General features: G+C 36.9%; 1 protein-coding gene across 1 annotated transcript in view; it reads left to right on the top strand.

Moving 5' to 3' along the window:
• Positions 1 to 21,934, top strand: part of HAAO (3-hydroxyanthranilate 3,4-dioxygenase) — a 35,834-nt gene that overhangs the window by 3,719 nt on the left and 10,181 nt on the right. Inside the window, exons 2-6 of the mRNA XM_062571304.1 lie at positions 633 to 711; positions 9,469 to 9,552; positions 11,282 to 11,388; positions 14,085 to 14,174; positions 14,951 to 14,994. Of these exons, the coding sequence (XP_062427288.1) occupies positions 633 to 711; positions 9,469 to 9,552; positions 11,282 to 11,388; positions 14,085 to 14,174; positions 14,951 to 14,994 (404 nt within the window). The remainder of the gene's footprint in view (positions 1 to 632; positions 712 to 9,468; positions 9,553 to 11,281; positions 11,389 to 14,084; positions 14,175 to 14,950; positions 14,995 to 21,934) is intronic.

Raw genomic sequence — 21,934 nt, 5'->3', positions numbered from 1 at the left:
GATAATCAAGGTGATATCTAAGCTTTGTGATAGCCAAGGGAAGTGCTCACTGCATCTCTATAGGGTTACCAAATTAAGATAGAGGGCCTGAATCTCCTTTTCTGAATCAATTACAACCACAAAGAAATCACTGTAACATTGTTCCACCACATATAAATGGAATAGAAATTAGCTTAGAATTCCTATCATGAATATCACTAGTAATTCTATCAATAGAAAAAAAGTATAGCTTTACCTTTATTAACCCAGGAAGTGTTTTACCTTTACAAAATTCCTATCTGATCAGATAACGTTGAAAAGACATTTTTCTGTTTTTCCCATTTCTTACATGGCATCTTTTGTCTTTAGAACTCAAAACTCTTTCCACAGCTGATGATTAGTATCTTTATCCCCTTTTCATTGCTGGGCCTACTGAAACACCGGCAGGGAGGCAAATGGTCTCAGGTCACCTGGCTGGCCAGTGGCAGAGCTGGAGACGCACCTAGGTCTTTTGAGTTCTCATTCCAGAGGTTGGTTGTCACTCGTCATTGTTTCATTGGCTTGCTGTCCTCAAAGCATTAAAAAAAAACTTCATATGCAATAAAGAATGCCATGAGCAGAGGTAGCTTTAAAATGTCACTTTTCTTTTCTAGGCATCGCTGTCAATTGAATGTGATGTTTGTTGGGGGGCCAAATGAGAGAAAAGATTATCATATTGAAGAAGGAGAAGAGGTAACCCATGTATCATTTACATTTTTTTGTTTTAATTGTATGATTAGAATGCAGGTACTTTTGACGCTACAGCTACAGATTAGCAATGCTGAGCTCAGTAGTGTTGTATTTATTAGGGCTATTTAAATACTTAAACAGACCCATGCACCATCTGTGCTTTTCCTTTGAAATAAACATTTGATAATATCAGATCTATTTTGCTATAATTCATTTTCAACAGGAAACTAGAGAAAATGTTCTGACAGCATCAAAATGTCTCATTTCAACTTTTTGGAACAACACTTTGGAAAGCAAAGGATGTTTTTAAAGTCATATTTTACTATATATAGAAGATCAAAAGGGTAATTGTGAAATTCAAAAATGAAAATTAAATATTTTTATTGGCCTGAAGTTACATTTTTCTAGATTTTTTTGCTTGTGAAAAATATCAGTATTTTCAGCTTTTATTCAGTTTTGGAAGTATAAGAATGGAATCTCTAAATATTTTTCAAAACAACCTTTTTTTCTGCACATCTTGTGTATCAAAGGAAAGCCTTCATCCCACTGCTTTGAGCTGTGAGTAGCCATCGGGCCAAGCACCACATATACGTAGAAAGAGTAGAAACTTATAAAAATGTACATCTGCTTTGTATTGCCTTTATCACAGATTTGTCAACTAGCCCTAAGGACTTCTCTGCTGTACTAGCACAGAGACATCACAGTTGGTTCTGAATGAACCCTAAAGGAAAGGAGACAGTGAAGGACAGAAGTAAGGATTTCAGAAAGGGAGACAACTTGCTTCTCAGCACAGTAACTAAATTTCATGCAATTCCAACAGAATTTGGCCACCTATTTCTGAGTACCTCTGAAAATCTGAGACTAAACATCTACATAGTTTAAGGCAGATGAAAGTCAAGGTCAGTATTTACTTTTATAAAGAAACAAAATTTTGGAATTGCTTATCACTGAGTGTCAAAAAAAGTCATTTCACAAAAACTTTTAATCATTTTCTGTTATAATTGTGTAATACAGTGGTTGCAGCCATTATACCTGTGCTATTCTGAAAGAGTGGGTGCTAGCTGGTCACTGCTCTGACTCCTGCCAACACTGCATTGCCATGATACTCTTACAGGACGCTGTCGGCCCAGGCATGTCTTTACCATCTGGTCCCTCCCTGCCTCTCCCAGTTTATCCTGCAGAGTCTTTGGACCTTGATCAATTCCTGTCCTGTTTTGTTTTCAAAATTTGTCTTCTCCTTCCCTTAAAATGAAATCAGATGAATACCATTTTTGTCAGTTTTTGTTTTTCTTTGCAAGATCTTCATGTGTTAGAGAGGAATTTGCTCCACCTTTCATATTATATGGCTTTCCAACAATAGAGATAGTTATATCTGTAGAGGCATAATTTATGTAAGTAGTATATAAGTATGTAAGTATATGCTGCTGCATACTTACATCCTTTATGTAAGTATGCAGCAGTATAGGAAATTATTGCTAATACAGCTATATATCAAAAAATTAGGTATCAATATATTACATAACAATTTTCCCCACAGTTACTTAGTGATCACAAATGGAAATGTAAAATGCCCGTCATAGATCCCATTTGTTCTCCTATAACACACGAGAATTAGCAGTATACACATAAGTCTACTGTCATGCACTGGCCCATTTTGTCTGATTTTACAGGGTATAGTCATATATTGCACTTCAGCATGGCATTTTACCAGTTGCATTTGCACCTTCCTATGATCTAATTAATCCTTTAAATGCATATCTTTTCATTAGAGAATATTTGTGAGGCACAAAGTTTCCTAAAAAAAGGAACATGTTCCCAAGTTAGACTTGTTTTGACTGTCTTTTTCCTCTCACTGTGTCAGAAAGCAAGCAACACATGGACCACTATCACTCCGAGCCCATCCTTCCCCTCTATAGTCTGTCCTCTCTTATAATGAATCTATCTACAATGAAGTTTGTTTTCAGAACTACTAAAATTAAAATGACAGAATGTATTTTCTGCTTGATATTTCTTTAATAAGAACAAATAAGATGGTAACTTTTGCAATAATTTAAGGTATTTCATGTACAAGCTGTTCAGTTGCAGGCCTTACCAAATTCAGTATTTATTCCTTTTTTGTGTATCGACACATTTCTCGATAACTGAAACTTCTAGGTCACTGACATGATCTTGTTTGGCATATAGCAAGCATTTTCTACTCATTAATCACTGGTAACTGTTTATCTTCAGTGCAACAGCCAGCTATTACTGTGTAGTTTTCATGTTCTTCAGTTTATTCTCAATTAGCTTTCCTAGCAAATTTGTATTACTGTCATAATGAATCTCAGCTTTGGTACAAAAAACAGGACACTTTCCATGAGAAGTTTAATTTTCAAGCAGGGACTTCTAAAGAGTATATCTATGTATATTGACATTCAGCTCATTCTTTTGGCAGGCAGAAAGTCATTTATAGTTCTAAGTGATCATTTGAAGCCACAAATATAGGAATTCTGTAATAAGCCAGATCATGAAGGCCCACAATCCTTTTGCAAATTTAGTTGCTGGTATCCTACCAGTATTGTTTTGAAAGGAGGGAAAAAAAAAATAAAAAAAAAAAAGATGTTTCGGAAAAGCAAATTAATTTTAGGATTGTTTATATCTGTTCAATCATTTTTTTCAAGCCTGTGAGGACACACAGCTTATCATGTCTCTTGTAGCACAACTAACCTAGTGCTTGTCAGTCTGCAGTTTGCAGCAGCAACGGGTTCACTTGTAGAGCTGAGGACTTAGGAAGGTATTCCCATTCCCAAAGTGTTCCCTGCTGGAGCCTTTAAAGTGCAGGTGTATTGGGAAGATCAGTTCTGATTGCTTAAATATGAAAAAAAAATTGAGATTAAATTTCAAAGCTCTTCAAGCCTTTTGAGGAGTGTCTGCAAAACATTTTATTTAGACCAAAACAGTGGCTAGTTTCGAACAATTTTTTTTCCTGCTCTCAGCGAGCAGGAGTTTCCTAAGTATTTAACTTGACATTTTCTCCCTTTCTCATTTTCTGTTCAGCACTCCTTGTTTGCCATCCCTCTGCACAGAATTACTGTCTCATATGCTTGGGATACTGTTTTTCATGAGATAACTTTCTTATTTATAAAAGCTGTCTATGGCAGAGTTAATTTGTGGCAGACCTGAGATGATGCTCAGCCCCATGTAGGTATATTCTAGGTACCAGGGAACAGTCCTGGACATACCTTTGTCTCTTGATCTTTTCATCATGCCAAAACATTTTTGACAAGAGTAGTTAAGGCTCATAGACTTCATGGTATATTTACTAGCATTTTAGCTTACTTATGAAGCCTGAATGGGGAAAAAACTATAGTCTTCTATCTTATAAATTCATCATATAACTTCCCAGAAATGCCTAAAGTGAATACTGAAGGGGCTGATTTGTCTTGGGGAGAATTAATGGCAGATAAACACTGTGATCATATCACAGCCTAACAACAGTAAAAATGATTTCAAATTTTATTTATTGCATTGCATGGGCTGCTTTTAGGGAATGATGAGATACACTTTCCTCTAAATTTAGGATCACAAAAGTAATTAGGGCTCCTGTCTCTTTACCCACTTCAGTCCATCATTTAAACATAACAAATTTCAAATTACTGCCTTTAATTTCTTGACAGCTTCTGTTCTCTTCACACCTGATGCTGAGTCTACATAAAACAGTGCAGTTCCACGCAGAGAATTCAAAACAGCTCTTAATCTGCCACCTGTAACACATTTGCATTAGCACAATATTCCACTAGGGTTTATAAGCCCTGCTTGTTATTGTGCCGTATAGATTTTACCCTAAGTTTCTGCTCCCAGCACCTAGGTTGTTTCCTATGGATGTACATAGAGCCACCGAAGTACTGACACAGTAGCATAGGCAAGACACCTTATTCTAGAGTCCTAAAGAGGATTCTCAAAACAGAAGTTCCCTCTCCTCTGATTACCTTGGCCAATCCCTTCAGCTTCTCTCATCTTATCTACATTGTATGTATGTATGTTCCACATGTCTGCTTGAGCTATAATTAAAGTCTTGTTCTGAAACATGATACATATTTGAAGTCACATCTGCCACAGATGATCTAAGTTTTCTAGCATGAGCTTTGATTTCTCTTTCTCTCCCTTCATCTCATACATACCACAAGCGGGACTTGGCTCCAATTTCTGACAAATCACCAGCTTAGATGGAGCCTAACCTTCTCCTCTAGCTTATGCTGCTGCTCCCTATTCAATATGCTTTGACAGACTCTACCTTAGCAACTTAATTGTCCTTTTATATTGTACAGGGACCTTGGATGTCAAAGAAGCCAGGGAGAGAAGAGACAGGGTGAGCATTCCAGTAGGAGGTATTATAGTGCTGATCTCCCAGCTAAAAAAGTGAAACATTCAGCAAAGCAAGAGAAAACCTTTTTGCTCCTTTGCATTTTTAAAAACACAAAAACCCACAAAAATTTGTGAAAACCCTTAAAATATTCTTACTAAAAAGCAAAGAATCCATTACAGAACAACAAGAGTGGTGATCCTTTCACATCAGAAGGAGATCACATCTTTAGAACTTTGTAAGTTCACGGCATAAAATTCTTGAGATGAGTCTTACCTAAGTTTCACAAGTGACGGAGGTAAATGAGCAGAAAAAAAAACAAAACACCCTCCCCCACTACCACCATTTTTCTCTGCCTTTCTCATCAGCTTACCTTCCAGACTTCTGATGGCTAAAAAAGCTTTTGATGAGAAAGAAGAAAATTGTTTTTCTGTGCTCATACAGATCAGTTACCAGTGAAGTATAGAGAATACCCAAACTCCACTCCCACATCAGAACTTGATTTGCTCTGCAAATTAATTTAGTGCTTAACAATCTGACAGGCAGTACAAGCCAATGACAAGCAATATGCCAAGTTCAGAGCCAAATCCTGCAAGAGGCTAAGCAATCCCGAATTCCATTTTCAGAAGCAGTACTCAAAGTACACTGCAAATTGCAGATGTCTTTAGAGGTCCATGCAAGCTTGCAGCCACAAGAGCCAGCACAGAGCTCTGGGCTATTACATCCAGTCAGTGTTTGATGTCAAAGATGTCTCTAAATTAGCAAGTTCTATACTACAGTGCTGCACGTAAATCAAAACAGACTTATATTTTAATTGAAATAACCAGTTAGAAAAGCTGAGTTCATTTCTATATGCTTCCTTCTTTACTCTCATAGGATCCACATATCTGGATGAAAGACTAACACAGCTGGCACAGCCTTAATATGGCAGGGATGATACTACTCTTTTTAAGGCAGTATCTGTACTTTCTGCTCCCCTGGTGAAATGATCTGACCAAGACAACCAACCTCAGTGACTCTTCTACTAAAGGGAACAGTGAACTCCTACCTTTCTGCATCACCACTCTTTTTTTCTGGAGGAGCTAGAATCTGCATAATTGGGTGAAATACCTCGTTACAGACTTAACAGTGATTCAGCACTGGCCATGCTGCCTTTCACTGCCACTTAATACAATACTGTCATCTGGTTTGAAGCCTAATGAATAAAGGGTGAAGCAGACCAAGGAAGGGGAATGCAATTCTCCTAGAATACAGAGAATTTAAGGAAACTGGGACAAAAAAATAAACTCTCCTAGTCTTGAGGGGCTTTCAGTTCAATTTTAAGGGGTGTATCTACCGCTTTTAATGGAGGCACTCAACAATCAGCAATTTTTAAAATGTTATGCTTTGTATAAAGAGTGACTTCTAGGTGACATAACTTTTAGAGGTCAGGTAAGAATTAATAAGGAGGAAGAGAAGGTTTTAGTGTAATAGTAACAGGAAAGTGCCGCATACTAAGAAAGAAATAGAGGAAAGACAAGAATCTGGGAAAGAGAAAGGAAGTAAAGAAAGAAGTGTAAAAAGTCAAAGAAAGTATTTATAAATAAGCATATTTCATAATAAAAGGAATGAAAAAACTTCTGCACAAACTTCATTTCTTCCTTCAGCCACATACTTCATCCAGAAAGACAAATCCTGTCTGATTTTGACTTGTTAGGCAGTAGTGATATACAAATTGTGGGGTTTTCTGCAAGGTTAACGTCTATTACGTGTAGCAAGAAGCATTATGTCGTTAACAAAATGCTAACAGAGTAAAAACATTACATAGATTTCCTCAATTTCCTGTACTATCAGGGAGAATGGATATCAAATCCACTAAAAAATCCCCAGTAAAAAGAGACCAGTTAAGCTTGTATTTTCAGATGGTGTGAACTCTACTACCACTGCTTTACTCACTTTACTCACTGCTTTACACACGCACACACATGTATATGTATGTATTTAGGTACACAGATATAGGTATAGAAATACACACACACACAGTGCTTCCTTACTCAGGTCTGTTTTTTGGGGGGGGTACTTAGGAAAAGGTTAGATTTGCCCAGAATGCAAAGCTCAGCCAGCATTTAGAAAAAAATAATGTTGCAGTAAAAAGACCATAGAATACTGCATTACTAGACTGTCCTATGAAGCGGGCACGGACTGTAACTCACTAAGACATTAAACAGATGATAGTTTTCTCAATAAAATTCAGAATATAATATAAGCACAGCAGTGGATTGAATAATTACTGCCACTTGTGTACATCACAGTGATATCAGATAATTTATGGATTACTAAAACACTCAGACATTTTACAAAAAAAAAAGTTTGAAACAATAGACTGTAATTTACAGTGAAGTATTTACATTCAGACAGAAAAATACTTATTGGCAATTTGCAGCCCACCTCACTCCTCCTTTCCAACTGCAGAACAATTCTTCTAATTCAGTATTCCGCGTTGAGAGTCTTTCCTTATGACTGTGAAGCTTTACTACTGAGCTGAATGGTCCTCCCCCTCCAGTCTTTTATTACAAGAAAGATGCTTATCCATGTGATTCATGTTCACAAGCAGCATAAAATTCTCTCTCTGTTGTTAGATCCTCATCCTTTCCCTCATCAATGTGCCTGTGCAAGTGTTCAATAATAGCAATCTCAGTAGTTACAGTAGTTATAGGGTATATATACCACTACAAAACCCAGTACTTCAGAAAGGATCTTTCAATTTCCGCATTGCCGGTGCCTTATTACCACTGGCCTGTGTGATGATCAGTGTCAGAGTCTTATGTTCTTAGATAAGACAGCTCTGAAAGGAAAGGGAGACCAATTCTCCACTCGGATCGCTTTATGTTGCACAATGAGCAGTCAGCCTTGCCTGAGGAACGCTGTAATGAGGGCTACTATAGCATTTCATACAGTCATTCATTCTGTAGCACCAAAGGAAACGACAGGAAAAGAACACAGGAAAATGAAGTGCAAGAAGAATAAATAGCCTGCCACTGTGGCCATCTGGACAAGAGTTATATTTATCCACAGTGATGTCCCTGACACAAGATGAACCTCTACGCTCATGTAAGAGCTCTCAGCATGAGCTTTTTCCCAGGACATCATCTTCAGTTCTCTCAACTGTTCCATTTCTTTGGCAGTATATTTATTCTTGTGTTCGTAAAGGTGTTCCTTGAGTTCTCAGAGGCATGTATCAATCACTACTTCAAAATTTCTTTGCAAATAACTCTGATTTCAAAAATGATTAAGCTTTCTTAATGTTGGAAAAAGTTTGATTCAGGATTTGTATAAATTTGGGGCTGTTTTTCTTCCCCTCCTTATATTTGTTCACTGCTTTATTTCCAGTTTGCTAAGATTGTAGTGAATGACTATAAATAAAGTAATTTTCATTACCATTCTAGTTTTTCATCAGACCTTAGGCAATTTCAGCTGCATTAACAATTACATGAATTAATCTGCTTGCTTTCTAGATATGGCAAACAGGACATAGAAAGCATATAGAGGCTTGACAGAGAGTGGCAGAATAGGAAAAGTAAATTTGACTTTTTAAAGTATTGTTGCTCTGTTTTACACTGAGCAAGAAAAATTGTGCTCATTATTCCAAGTCCAAAAGGGACCTGCTTACAGATAATAGCAGCGTTCTGCCATGAAACAGGCAGCTAGATCTGAGCACCGGAGGGCCTCCACAAAGCTGCTTTTGGATTATACTCTGGAAATAACAGGTCTGTGAAAAGGTCGCTGAAGAAAGAATTATGAGTTCAGTGGTTCTGTCCTTACGTACGCCTAGGCCATAATCCTGTGTCATACACGGTAGGAAGAGGAGCAGCTGTTGCAAGGCTTCAAAAATATCCACAGAAATAAAGCGGACTAGCTTCTATATGGACAATAATTCTCACATGGGAAAGATGCATTAAAAATGAAAACATGCACCCAAAAACCCTGGGCATATTTGGAGCTTAGCTGAAAAAAATGACATTTAATTTCACTGAAAGTAACAGCAAAAACCCTGCTACAACTGAACAGGAAAATGACAGAAATGAAAATTCAGGTACAGTGCAATAAGTGAATGTCTCAGCTGTAAAGTCCCAGCTCTACAGAGAGTATTCCCTAGGAATAAAGACAGTAGAGTGGAATTCCCCTGGGTTCACAGAAGAGCTCTTTAAGCAGTTGGGGACCTCCAGGATAGATTTTCAACTGTATGGAAATAATGGAGGTAATAAATAATTAATATTTTCAAAAGCAACTGAGATTGTCAGAAGAAAATCTGTGTAAATGTTTACAGTCAGAGATTAAATATCTTTGTGAATTTCATATACCAAATATGAGGTGGAAATATAAGCTGTATAGACTGTTTCGGAGCAGTTGCTTTAATGTCGCTTTTCTTGTTCCTTCAGTTGTTTTACCAAGTGAAAGGAGATATGTGTTTGAAGATAATTGAAAATGGGAACCCCAGAGACGTTGTCATCCGAGAAGGAGAGGTAAAACAGGGATGTTTTTCTGTTACTTTTGTACATAGGTATGTTAAACGAGTGTTCTATGAATTATTTCAAAATCAGATTTGTCACTGCTGGGTGAGAGATTGCATCAGGATAAAAAAGAATAAGGTCTTGAATTCAGTACAGCAAATTCTATGTCACCAAGACCAAACTACAATACACTCTGGCTGTTTAAGCTTTCAGTGATAGGCAGAAATACCTAAATAGACGTTGCAGCTTCTGATACCACCTTACAAAAAAATGGGGAGTCAGGAACAAACTGGCAAGAGTTCTTGTTCTCCACCATGGCACAGAATCTGCAATGTGACTTCAAGCAAATCAGCTTTTTTTTTTTTTTTTTTTTTTTTAAAAAAAAAAAAAAAACATGCTGTCAGGTAAATACTGCTCTCTCCACACATACTCCATTAGATAAACTGCTTAGGACTTAGAAAATTTAAAGTCTTTTTGAGCTATTTCAGCCATTTTTGTTTTGTCCTCACAGCTAGCCTTCACAACACAAGAATCTTTTTAAAACAGCAATTTATGCAAAAAATGTATCCAGCTATATTCATTCTAATATTTAAACATTTTTTCTTATAGTGGAAGACTTCCTAAAACATCTTTCAATGCTCTTCACAAGAGTCTGGCTAGATATTTTACTTGAGCACAAGTTACTACAAGGTATTAGATGTGCTACTGCTGCCACTGATTATTACTGTCACTAGCTTGAACTGCATTCAGCTTTGGAAAGGATTAAGTATTAGCTGTAATGAGGCTAGCTTTTAAAAGGAAGGGCATACACTAGACTGGCTAGTTTGATGTCAGTAAAAGAAGCATATGACCTTTTCAATGCAGAAACAAATCTAAGGCTTCAAACCAATAAACATTGCAATTCTGGTAATACACTTCACACTACAAAAGTACATTTATTTGAGATCTTGCCATGTACCAGAAACATCAACGAAAGGGAACGTGCAGCGTCCTGACTGGCAGTAGTCATAGCGAGGCAGTATCATTAGTGCTGCCTTCCAGACAGAGAAACTGCAATGACTTTCCCAAACTCAGGTAAGAAATTGGTAGTGCTTACACACAGTGCAGACTTACCACCTGCCTACATACTCAGACTGCTGCTAGAAAACGATTTTTAAACTTCATTAGTAGATGTCTTCCCCCGACCAAGCATCATTTAGTCCCTTTCTCTCACTTGCATGAGTAAGTGGCCCCTCACCTTTATTAACTATTTCTGGAGAGAATCACATTCCTCATTAGCCAGTGCTTGCTTTGTTGGAGCAATATGCACAGAAAATTAGTTTAGAAATCTTGAGCTGGAAACAAACTTCCTTTTAATTTCTATTTCTGTTCCTCAGAAATTCCAGTAAATTTCTGGATTCCAGGTTGGATTTTACTTGTGTCTAGCAATGACGGTGAAAGTAGTAGCAATGGATTTTACTTGTGCAGCAATGACTGCTGCAAAGCCAAGGCCAATTGTTGAACCATTCGCTAGCATGGGCACAGCACCGGTCTGAGAGCTAGGAACAGCATCTGCTTGGCTGGTGATACCAACACGGGCACAGCTGCGCAGGAGCAACGCAGGAGCTACACAGTATTAAGGAGGAGGAGAGAAAGAGTGGGAGAGCATAGAGAGGACTTCTGGGGGAGGAAGAGAAGAGGGACAACTCAGTGAACAATGACCATCTAACACGGATTCCTTCTCGTTTCTTTGTCTGAACAGATGTTTCTCCTACCTGCTAGAATACCTCATTCTCCTCAGCGATATGCAAATACTGTGGGTCTTGTGATTGAGAGGGAAAGATTAAAGACAGAAATTGATGGGCTCAGGTGAAGTATAAGTTGTTGGCTAATCCAGTAGGATTCATAATTTCAGTACAATACTGTATTTTATTTTCCTGATCATTTATCAGATTCATGTCAGCAATTCTATAGTAATTTTGTCTGCAAATGTATTTATCTATATGCACATAAACACAGGGCTCATTTAGCATTTGGTTTAGTCACACAAGGAACATGCTGAAATGTCTTTAAATGTACGCTGCGGGTATAGCTACGTGCCTATGCGCTGCCTACCACTACCACCTCACATTTTAAAAATCTCAGAGTTCTGTAACAACACAAATCAAAGATATTTCTGTGTCAATTCTTGCAAGCAGAACATTGATTTCTGTGTAAGTACTAAAATCAAAAAGATGAAGAAGAGCTTTCTTCACAAGTGCGTGGAACGTTAAAAGTCAATTTTCTTAGCACTAACCCCTCTACATTGTATACACTTCCACCTAGCTTTTATTTCCTTATGAGAATGATGTCTTCAAATAAATACGAGTTGCAGTTTTTTATTTTAGTGGGAGCAGGACTAAGCCTTATTCTGTGGTCATACAGAATTTTTAAGTCTAAGAAGGCAAGTCACAGCAGTGACAACTGAGTTAGAAAAACTCTGTTGGTGTTATCTGGATAGGGCTGAACAAAGTGAGTTTACAGCTATCCATGTAATCTATAAAGGCTTAAAATTGCAGTTATATCTTTAGTATAGCATTTTTTTGCCTACAGTTTTGATCTTTGCATGGGTCATGTCAGCAGTCAGAGCACGTACAGTACCCACAGACAGAGCAAATACGCAGAGCTGGAAAAATGGTTTTATAGTCAAACAAAGAGTCTAAAGAAAGAAATGAGAAACTGAGAAAGGTACCCATTCAAAATGTCACTTGAATGGATTCCAAGCTAAGACAAATTCAATTCATTTGAAACATTGTTCTTCTATGCATTTGTCCCTTTTTTCTTTCAGAGCAGTTCTGTGAATCACAAGCACTTGCATTATTAAAATTTGGGACTGGAAATACTTGGTTAGTGATTCAGAAAAAAAAAACAACCTTCTGTCTTGCACATAAAATTTGTGAAGGTAAAGGTATGAGTTAGAAAGATGCTGAATGGCTTTTAAAGATCCCAGGTAGATCTAGGGATTTGCAGTCCAATATATCCATGCTCTTGTACAGATATTAAGCTAATTAAAAGCCACCATATGTGTTTCAGGTGGAAAAATTAGTCGTATTAACAAAGCACACTCTTAATTGAAAATATCTAATTGAGTACCTGAAAATAAAGCACTTCAGGTTTTTAGTATCTGTGTTTTCCTACTGGCATAATGAGTAAAGACACATAAAATTTCGGAAGTGAACAATCATTTTGTACTTTTGGGGCTACACGAGCTTTTTGTGTGCTCCTGGAAGAGATGGGGATCTACAGCCAGAATCTCTGCTCTTGTAAGACCTCTCACTCCTAGCCAGCTGCAACAAAGACCATTTTACTATTCCGTTATTTATCATTCCTACAAGCATCAGTCATAAATCAGTCCTCAGAATGCTGATTTTTGTATGTGATGAATAAAGAGCCTGCTTCAGAGTTTCAATAATTACATGCTTTGTATATAAAAATATAGATAGTTCATAAAAATGCACTAAAGGGTACCAGCTAAACTTAATCCTGCGGCAGACTAGTTCAAAACTAGCTGCTTAAATCTAAGTTTTGTGATTGGATTCTTTGGTGTCTAGTAAGATGCGAATTCTTCCTAAAGCCTTTTCCCAACTGAGAGATTTATAACGTCTCTCTTCTGAGTAGATTTTCTGGCGCTCAAAATTTGTGCTCACATTGCAGCCTCTTCTATGTTGGAAGCGGTCACTCTTCCACCTAACTAGCCTGTTTTGCAAAACTTGAGGAACTGGGGAGGTCGTAAAAAGTTTCTAGGCAATATTGATATGGATACATAACACAGAGAGGAATACACAAATACACACATATGCACAATATAATGATGAGCCTTGTTTTCCCTCTTGAAACACAAATTCCAAGGAGACATAGGACCTCTTTGAAATTACATGCAGTATGAGTGATGTACTGGAACTGGAGTGATGTTCCTCACCTGTCCATGAAGTTATATCTTCCTGAATCTGTAGGCAAATTTCACATTTGCTGTTCCATAGATTACAGCAAGCTTGATCTGTTGGCCTCAACACAATTTATTTATTTGTTAATACATAAAATAAAGCAAGAGAAGCAATAGATTCCTCTGCAAAGGAGCAAGCAAAACAATACTTCCCAAACTTACATAACTGAAGAACCACCCAAATTTTTACAAAGAGGCCACTGTGTATTCAATCAAACCACGAATGGGCAATAAGCAAGTTGACAAGTTAGAGTGAGCAGTCTCAAAGGGTTATGGCCCAATTCAGTTTCTAAGATTAAATCCTAAAAGTTTGCTAAAGGGATGTGGTGATTTACCCATGGTTGCTCAGCAAAACTACCAGGGCCTAGATAGACATTTAAGCACCTCCCCCACAGGTAAGGGTAAGGGGATAAGGGGATAAGAGGAATACAGAGCCTCCCTAAAAAAAATACGACAGAGTAAAGTACAGCAGGCTGAAGAGTAACATAGTAACTCCACATTCACAAACATCAAGTAGCTATTTTCTTCAAACTCTCCCATCAGTTAGTTAATAAAAAGATTGACTAATGTTTTTATTTCTCAGATACTATGTTGGAGAATCAGCTAATGTCCTCTTTGAAAAATGGTTTCACTGTGAAGATCTCGGCACTCAACTTACACCAATAATTCAAGAGTAAGCTTTTTTATTTGTAAATTCCAAAAGTTAAAATAATCTAATAGATTTCTCTCAATCTATGACATCTATACTTCATTTTTTTATTTTGCTGTATTTTACATAGACTTGTTAAAAGTTAATTAAATGTTCTGCAAACTGTTAATCATATCTTGTATACTGCAAGCTCATTAAGTCAGATTTAAGAAAATATCAAATGCTCCCCACATCTACTTGGAACAGATCTTATGAACAAATAGGAATACATTCCTGCTAACTATAACAAGAACTAAGTGAAAATTTAACACTAATTTGTCTCCAAATTAAGTGAGTAGAGCACCAAATTGTGTTAGGGCTTCCTTGGATTTTATTGCATTGACTTTTTTGCTTGCTTGACTATTTTTAATCCATATTATTCATGGATAATCACGGCTGTGGCAAATTTGCTAGAGATTCTGAAAAGCAGCTGCCTTCCAGGAAATGTCATTAATTATCTGGCTGATTTATTTCTCTAAGTGGTTACTAAAAGTGAAGTATGGTCCAAATAAACTAGTACAGGAAGCAAGCAAAGAGTCATCAAGAACAGTATAACATCAGAGTAGGAAATTGTATAGGGACATGAAGTTTGCAGTGACTTTTAACCAAGCCATCTGTCAATAAAATACACACAATAGTAGCTGAGGATCTGGTCTAGACATTTTCAGCACAAAACCTAATGGCCAGCATTGTTAACTAATCTGTTAACTTATAGAATATGAACATGACTTTTTACCTGTGCTTAATGTTTATTATTTCAGGTTTTTCAATTCAAGACAATATCAAACTGGAAAACCAAATCCAGGTAATGTAAATTAATTTCATAATTAGAACAATTACTGTATCTGATTGAACAGCAATGATTCTGTTCACATAAATGACTTTTCTAGGGTTTTTTTCCTCTTTGATTATGTAAATGAAAGTTGCTTTGGGAAGTAATTTCTTTCATTTCCCTATCCATAAATAAAATCCATATACATGATTCCCAAAAGCATTTGGGCTGTTTATGTGAAGACATCATAGCGAGCTATCAGGTAACTTGTACATTGTAAAATCTCAGTATCCTCCCATGCCATTCAAGTCTTGTACAAATAAAATTTTATTTCTGACTGTGCAGAGTGAGGTTTTAGTGAGTTGGCTCTACACACTAAATACTTATTTGTACTCCTTTACCTGTAACCGTACACAGTGATCTGCTCTTGGGAAGAACAGATACTTGGGTAAGGACACATGCCTTTGGTTCATGTGAAGTCTGATCAATTTAGTATTTAATTTCCATGCATGCTGTCTTTCACTATTTTTATTTTGCCACTGTTTGTGGATAATAACTGCAACTTCCACACTGGAGTAAATACGGAAGGGATAACTCTACTCTTGAGTTTGTTGGACAGAGACACAGGACATGGGCAGAAGTGACTATTAAAGAAAGCTAACCTATTGGGATTCTTAATCAACACACGGAAATGTACAAATTGGTGTAGGCACTGCAGGAGCTACCTGCAGGATCTCTGAGATTCCCACCTGGAGAGCTCCTGCACCAATTAGTCAAATACTCTGTTGTGAAGGCCACAAGTTCAGTCACATTATCTCCACTAGGTCTGTTGTTTCAGATCATTCTGTTCCCCTCTGTGCAGATGACTAATGGGGGACTTCCTGGAACAACCAGAAAATTAACTTAAGTACACTGGGTGCACATACAACACAGCCTTGATACTCTATGCTATAATTACAACTATAGGACAAACCTGAATTTCATCTTTCAAACACACTTATAACTTAAATTTCAAGGCTCTATGCCACAAGCCAAAGAAAAATTTTAGTTCCTTTCTCTTAAGAAGTTTTTGAGATCAGTTATCTGCAATCTCCATATTAATTTCAGAATTTCTGATATAGGATCATTTTTATGGATTACAGTTCTATAGACAAAAGTCCTAAAAAACATTATTTCAACATTTATCCCATTTCTCAGATTGATAGCCATGATGAAAATTTCACTACCTGCATGGTTATCCAATCTCAGTCACTATTGGAACAAAGTTCTTATCCAAATCAGAGAAAGCTTTTCTGTGTGAACAGCGCCTTTCATCAAACTAATTGACTAAATAATCCTCAAAATGAAGTAAAAGTTAATAGAACAGTCCTGGGAATATAGCATAATAACTTTATGAGTCCTTACACCTAGGAAATGGCAAGCCAGAAAGAAATCCTGCCTGAAAGATTTTGTACCTAAACCAGCTTTGGGCATTGCATTTTTGCCTGACTAGCAAATAAACGTACTTATCACAAAAAAAGCTCTGTTTCTTAGGAAGAAAAATTCTGTCCTTCTCAAGATCTTACTTCTGTTTATATGCACTTTCAAACATGTTTAATCTAATTTGAGTTTTTCTGGCATTCCAAAAGATTACGGCTACCATCTCACCCGCCTGGGATAATCATGATTGTGGGTAAAGCACTGGATTAGCACTCACAGATCTAGGTGACCAGTGTGATATGCCTCGCTATCCCAGTAGGCAAATAAGAATAATTGTTTTCATCTGTCTTTTACTTATTTTTTGAGGAGCACTGAGGTTTCTTGGGGGTGTGAAGGGAATGCTTTAGAGCAGCTGCTGTCTCTCCAGTGTCTAGTACAGGAAGCCTGATTTCAAATGAGGCCTCTAGATGCTGCTGTAATAAAAAAAATAGCCTTTCTCATACATTCTATGCTTACTCAATGCAGGGATTTCCAATCCATGTTCCTCACCAGTCTAAGTAACAAATTAATTACATCAGCGTTGAGAAAAAGGGAAAACAAAGATTTATATTGTCAATACTTTTACAGAAGAACAGAACTAAAAAACAGACCTGATAATCAATCAGAAGTTATGATACATCTTTACACTTTTTACACAGAACTTGGAAAAATTGTTATTGATAAATCCAGTAGAGAAGCTCTTGTCTTAGGCATGAGAGACTTTAATAAAGCTGAAAGAAGTGGGTTTTTTTTCCAAGAGAAAAACAATAAGGCACATAAATGTTCTTATTTTGCTCAGAGCTCATTACATCTTTTTCCCCTAATGGCTTCCCACGTGGATTAACCTCTGAGTCTACACTACAAATATTTGAAATGCTTTTGGCTTAACTCTTGCCATAACTCTTAAAACAAGCAATAGGCAGTCAAAAAAAAAAAAAAATTATTTGGTAGAATTTCAGCCTGGGGAACAGCTCCATTTTTCCAATTTTCATTTCTTATGGACAATAATAAGCTCAAAGTCACAGTGATGACATGGGGAAAAACATGGGGAAAAACATCCCAATTTTTTAGTTGCAGAAGTTTTAGCTAACAGCTCCTTTAATTGTCAGTGAAACTTATATCAAAGATTGACTGAAATATGAGTAAGCTAGTAACATGTTCTTCCTAGAGTCATACTCCACTAGCAGAAAAATAATACCTTGGATTTATTCCCTTAGCAGTTCTCTCTCTCTCTCTCTTTTTTTTTTTTTTTTTTTTTTTTCCTTAAGAAGTAGAGTTCAACAACCAGCATGGGACTTGTAACATATAACAAGCCACCACCACTTTCTTGTATTCAAATATGTCTTGAGTGAAACATCAAGATTTGAGCTAGCAGAGGGCTGGATTTCAGACTGCTTCTATTCTGTAAATCCAGAATTTCATCAGTTTTAAAGCAAAGCACTGTCAGGTTCATCTCTGCATTAACCTGAGCAGATTTTTTTTTCTTTTTAAAGAGAGAAATGGAATAAAACTGAACAAAAAATATCTTCAAAGAAAACCCTGATTGCAGCTCACTCATACAGAAAAGTATATATGGAATCAATCAAGCTCTATTTTTTTTTTTTTTTTCCTTTAAACGAAGTCCAGACTTTTACTTGGTTTATTTAGTTTTTAGCTCGGCCAACACTAGGGCAGGCCTTCTGAAAGCAAGGTACTCAGAATATAAGAAAAGCAGCACTACCTATTAAAAGATTATTTATTTATTTATTTATTTAGGAGTGTGACTCTCAAAATTTCCATGCAAAATGTGTTTCTGATTATATTTCTGAGTGTATTTATGTAAGGCATCTTCCTTAGAATTGTTTTGTAATAAATTGCTAGCCTCTTTCGTTACCATGTGTGGAAATAAGGGCTGAGAAAACTCCCCTTTTCTTCATCAATAAGGCTGAACTGAATATATTTTAAATATGGAAAACTTAAGATGGGGGGGGGGGGATTACTTTCCACAATTTTTGACATGAGGAATCACAACTATCGAAACAACTCTTGCTACTTCAGTTGAATCATACTGGTAGCAAGGTTCTCTCAAGGTTTCTATTTCATCTCAATTTTATAGTTAAGAGGATGGGAGACATTCAAATACACTTCAGACAGACACAAACCCCAGTTCTAATAAACAGAGATGGCTGAACCTTATTTATTTAAGGATCAAAAAGTTCAGAAGTTTATCCTGCCAGTGCTCACTGAAATAATCCAGGTTTCTTTTATTTAAAATTTAAAGGTTAAAAAAAGTATGAGAAAAGACTTTTTCTAAGTTAGACTTTTTTCTTAAAATGATCTTTGAGAGCATTTTGATACTTGTTTCTAGTTTCTGGAATGAGGGAAATCGCTCAGATTTCAGTGAGCCACAAAGATTATTTTTAAAATGGGAAAAGTAGAATGTCAGCTTCCATTTTAACTAAACTGATTAATCTATTTAATCATAATTAAGTAATAATATACTAATATTAAGCATAAATGAAATTTTAATTCCTGTAAAAACTTTATACGTACATATGGGCATACAAAAATTTAATACAAACACCAGTCCTGTAGTGACTTCATTTTTAAAACTTTAATTAATTCTAGGGTATCCAGGGCTGTAAGTACAGTCTGGACCTCACATCTCGTTAGTACTGTTAAAATACCACATAACTCTATGCTTGCTATTCAAAGTAGAGTAAAAAAAAAAAAAAAATCAACTATTTGAATGACTATAAAAAAATTAAGTGTTTTATTCAGTCATTTGGAGTAGGACTATGATACAGCCCAGGGCATGGTCTATAAACAAATGTGTTCTAGTTTCACTAGTGAAACTAGAACAAGTCTTAGGGGTGAGCTCAGTGCTATAAAGGTGAGCTCCTGTACCATCAACCTCTTCAGCTAATCCAATGCAACCTCTGTAGACAGTATTCACTATTCAATCTTGTTTCATTGGCGTATGACAACCAGGAGATCAACAGCAAGGGACATGTTCCCAGTCAATGAAGCTCAGCTACTAGTGATGCAGCAGACTTCTCTACTGACATTGATTATTTCCAGGGTTCATTAGCTGTGAAGCTATTTAGAAAACTAAATACTCGATTCTCTTTCCTCTCATCTTTTAAGGACTTCCAACATACAGAATCACAGAATCACAGAATGGGTAAGGCTGGAAGGGACCTCTTGGAGATCATCTAGTCCAACCCCCCTGCTCAAGCAGGGTCACCTGGAGCATGTTAGACAGGGTTGCATCCAGGCGGGCCTTGAAGATCTCCAGAGAAGGAGACTCCACAACCTCTCTGGGCAACCTGTTCCAGTGCTCTGTCACTCTCACAGGGAAGAAATTCCCCCTCACGGTCAGGCGGAACTTCCTGTGCTTCAATTTCTGCCCATTGCCTCTTGTCCTGTTGCATGCGACAACTGAAAAGAGTTTGTCCCCATCCCCCTGATATCCTCCCTGCAGGTGCTTATACACATTGATAAGATCCCCCCTCAGTCTTCTCTTCCCCAGGCTGAACAGGCCCAGCTCTCACAGCTGTTCCTCATAGGGCAGGCTTTTTCATCATGATCTCTTTTTTTTTCTGAGGTGGCTGATAAGACTGCATGTGTAAAAGCCCAGCATGAGTATGTGCTATAGGAGCTTTTGTCTTTGATTACCTGTGGATGATAATCATATCTAGTCATTCATTCTTCTCTATAGTATATTACTTATTTTTACTTTGATCCTATGTATTAAAAGAAACAGTATATGAGTGTTTAAAGAAGTGTTCCTGTTGGGAACTTATTTTGCAAACAGCCACCAGGAATTTTGCAAAGTTTCCAGGACAAAAGAGCATTCAAGCTGACCTGGTTAAGCCCTCACAAATAGTCAAGAATTTGTAAACTGTCTGAACACACATAATTATATAGTTCTTCAAGGCACTGTTTCTTTTGCTTTAACCTATAACTCAAATAAATTCCTTTTCATACCTTCCTTATTCTCTCTAGTCTAGCAAAGATGCCCACGTCTGTTCTATTCATCTTTTTCTCCCATCGGTCTTTCTCTCCTGTCCTACAAAGGCAGTAAACAAGCCAATTTCCAAGTCATGTTCGTATCTCTCCTGAAGCTCACCTGAACTGCACAGGCTGCAGAGGTGGAAGATATGAATCAATTAATCTAACATGCACCTACAATCCTGAATACTCATGCAACCTTCTCTCTCACTTCATCCTTCCCCCCTCCCTTCACACTTAACTGTCCACACCACAAAGGTTTCCACTGGGTATATCCAGCTAGCGCTGAAGATGAAGAGCTCAGATGAAACCAAGTAGGTCACCTTGTAACTAAATTAGTAATATTAAATGTATAAATAAAGAGGAACTACATTGGCTAATATGATTTCCATATGAAAATTTCTACTGAATCTTTCAGTCCCAAGCCTAAATGTATTATCCAAAAGTCAGGACTCTTTGTGAGCCAAGAGCTCTTCACCGTGGGAACATAGCCACTACTGACCTTTAGTACATAATGTATATAATAAAGCTGTCAGGGAAACTGAAAGAAATGCCATATTTAATTATTTTTCTTTTCCGTTAAGACTTCAGGAAAAAAAAAATGTTGTATTTTTAAAAGCTGTAAAGCTCAGAGCCGTTTCTCAGTAGATAGGCCTTTTCTAATAAGGTAATTTTTTTTTCCCGTATGCTCTTCTCAAATGTTCCCCAGACAGCAACATCTGAAGCAGACAGCTCACTAATGGAGTCAGTCTGACATTTTCACTAGTGTTTCTAAAGCTATTTAATAGTAAGAGCTCACACATATACTGTGCAAAGTCTTACTGGACCTCACAAATGCAGTGAGGTCTCACAGCACTCATAATGAAGGCTCATGGGAGAAGAAGGTAGACATAAAGACAATTAATAAATTTCTCATAGCCATAAAAATAAAAGATTCAGAAACAGAAGCTAGGGTTCTTGATTTTAGGATTGTGCTCTGATCACTAGTCAGTATTTCCCCTTGATACAATTTACCATTCTTAATTATGATGACCTAGCTATAATCATAAAGAGCCTTTAAAAAATTTTGGCCTAAATCTTGCAGTTTGGCTGTTCTAATGTATTCCCTTTCTCCTGGATGGTTATGTCTCCTTTTGGAGAAGATTTTTTTTTAATTACAGAAATATTTTTCAAAGCTTTCTACATCAAACTTCTTTGTTTCAATTAGGAAAAAAGTGTTTAGTTTCCACCATAGATTTAACAACACAAAGAAAAATGTGCACAGAAATAATTACAGGAACATTTCATAAATTAACAGTTATACTACTTCTCAGAGCATGCTACAAAACCAAATATAGTTGCACAAGGAAAGGTGTCATTACACTAAAAGAGCGCTACATTTTCAGCATCTGTACTCAACAACAGTGAAATGGACCAACTCTCCCCCAGAGTAATCAGTCATTTTCAGTGCCTTTGTATGCAGTGAGGCTAACTTTTCTTTTTTTTCCAAAGCACCTGAAATTATGTCCCTCAGTCCGCAGGT

Source organism: Rhea pennata, chromosome 3, assembly GCF_028389875.1.
Source record: "Rhea pennata isolate bPtePen1 chromosome 3, bPtePen1.pri, whole genome shotgun sequence".
Classification (NCBI taxonomy): domain Eukaryota; kingdom Metazoa; phylum Chordata; class Aves; order Rheiformes; family Rheidae; genus Rhea; species Rhea pennata.
This window is presented reverse-complemented; position numbering and strand designations above follow the sequence as displayed.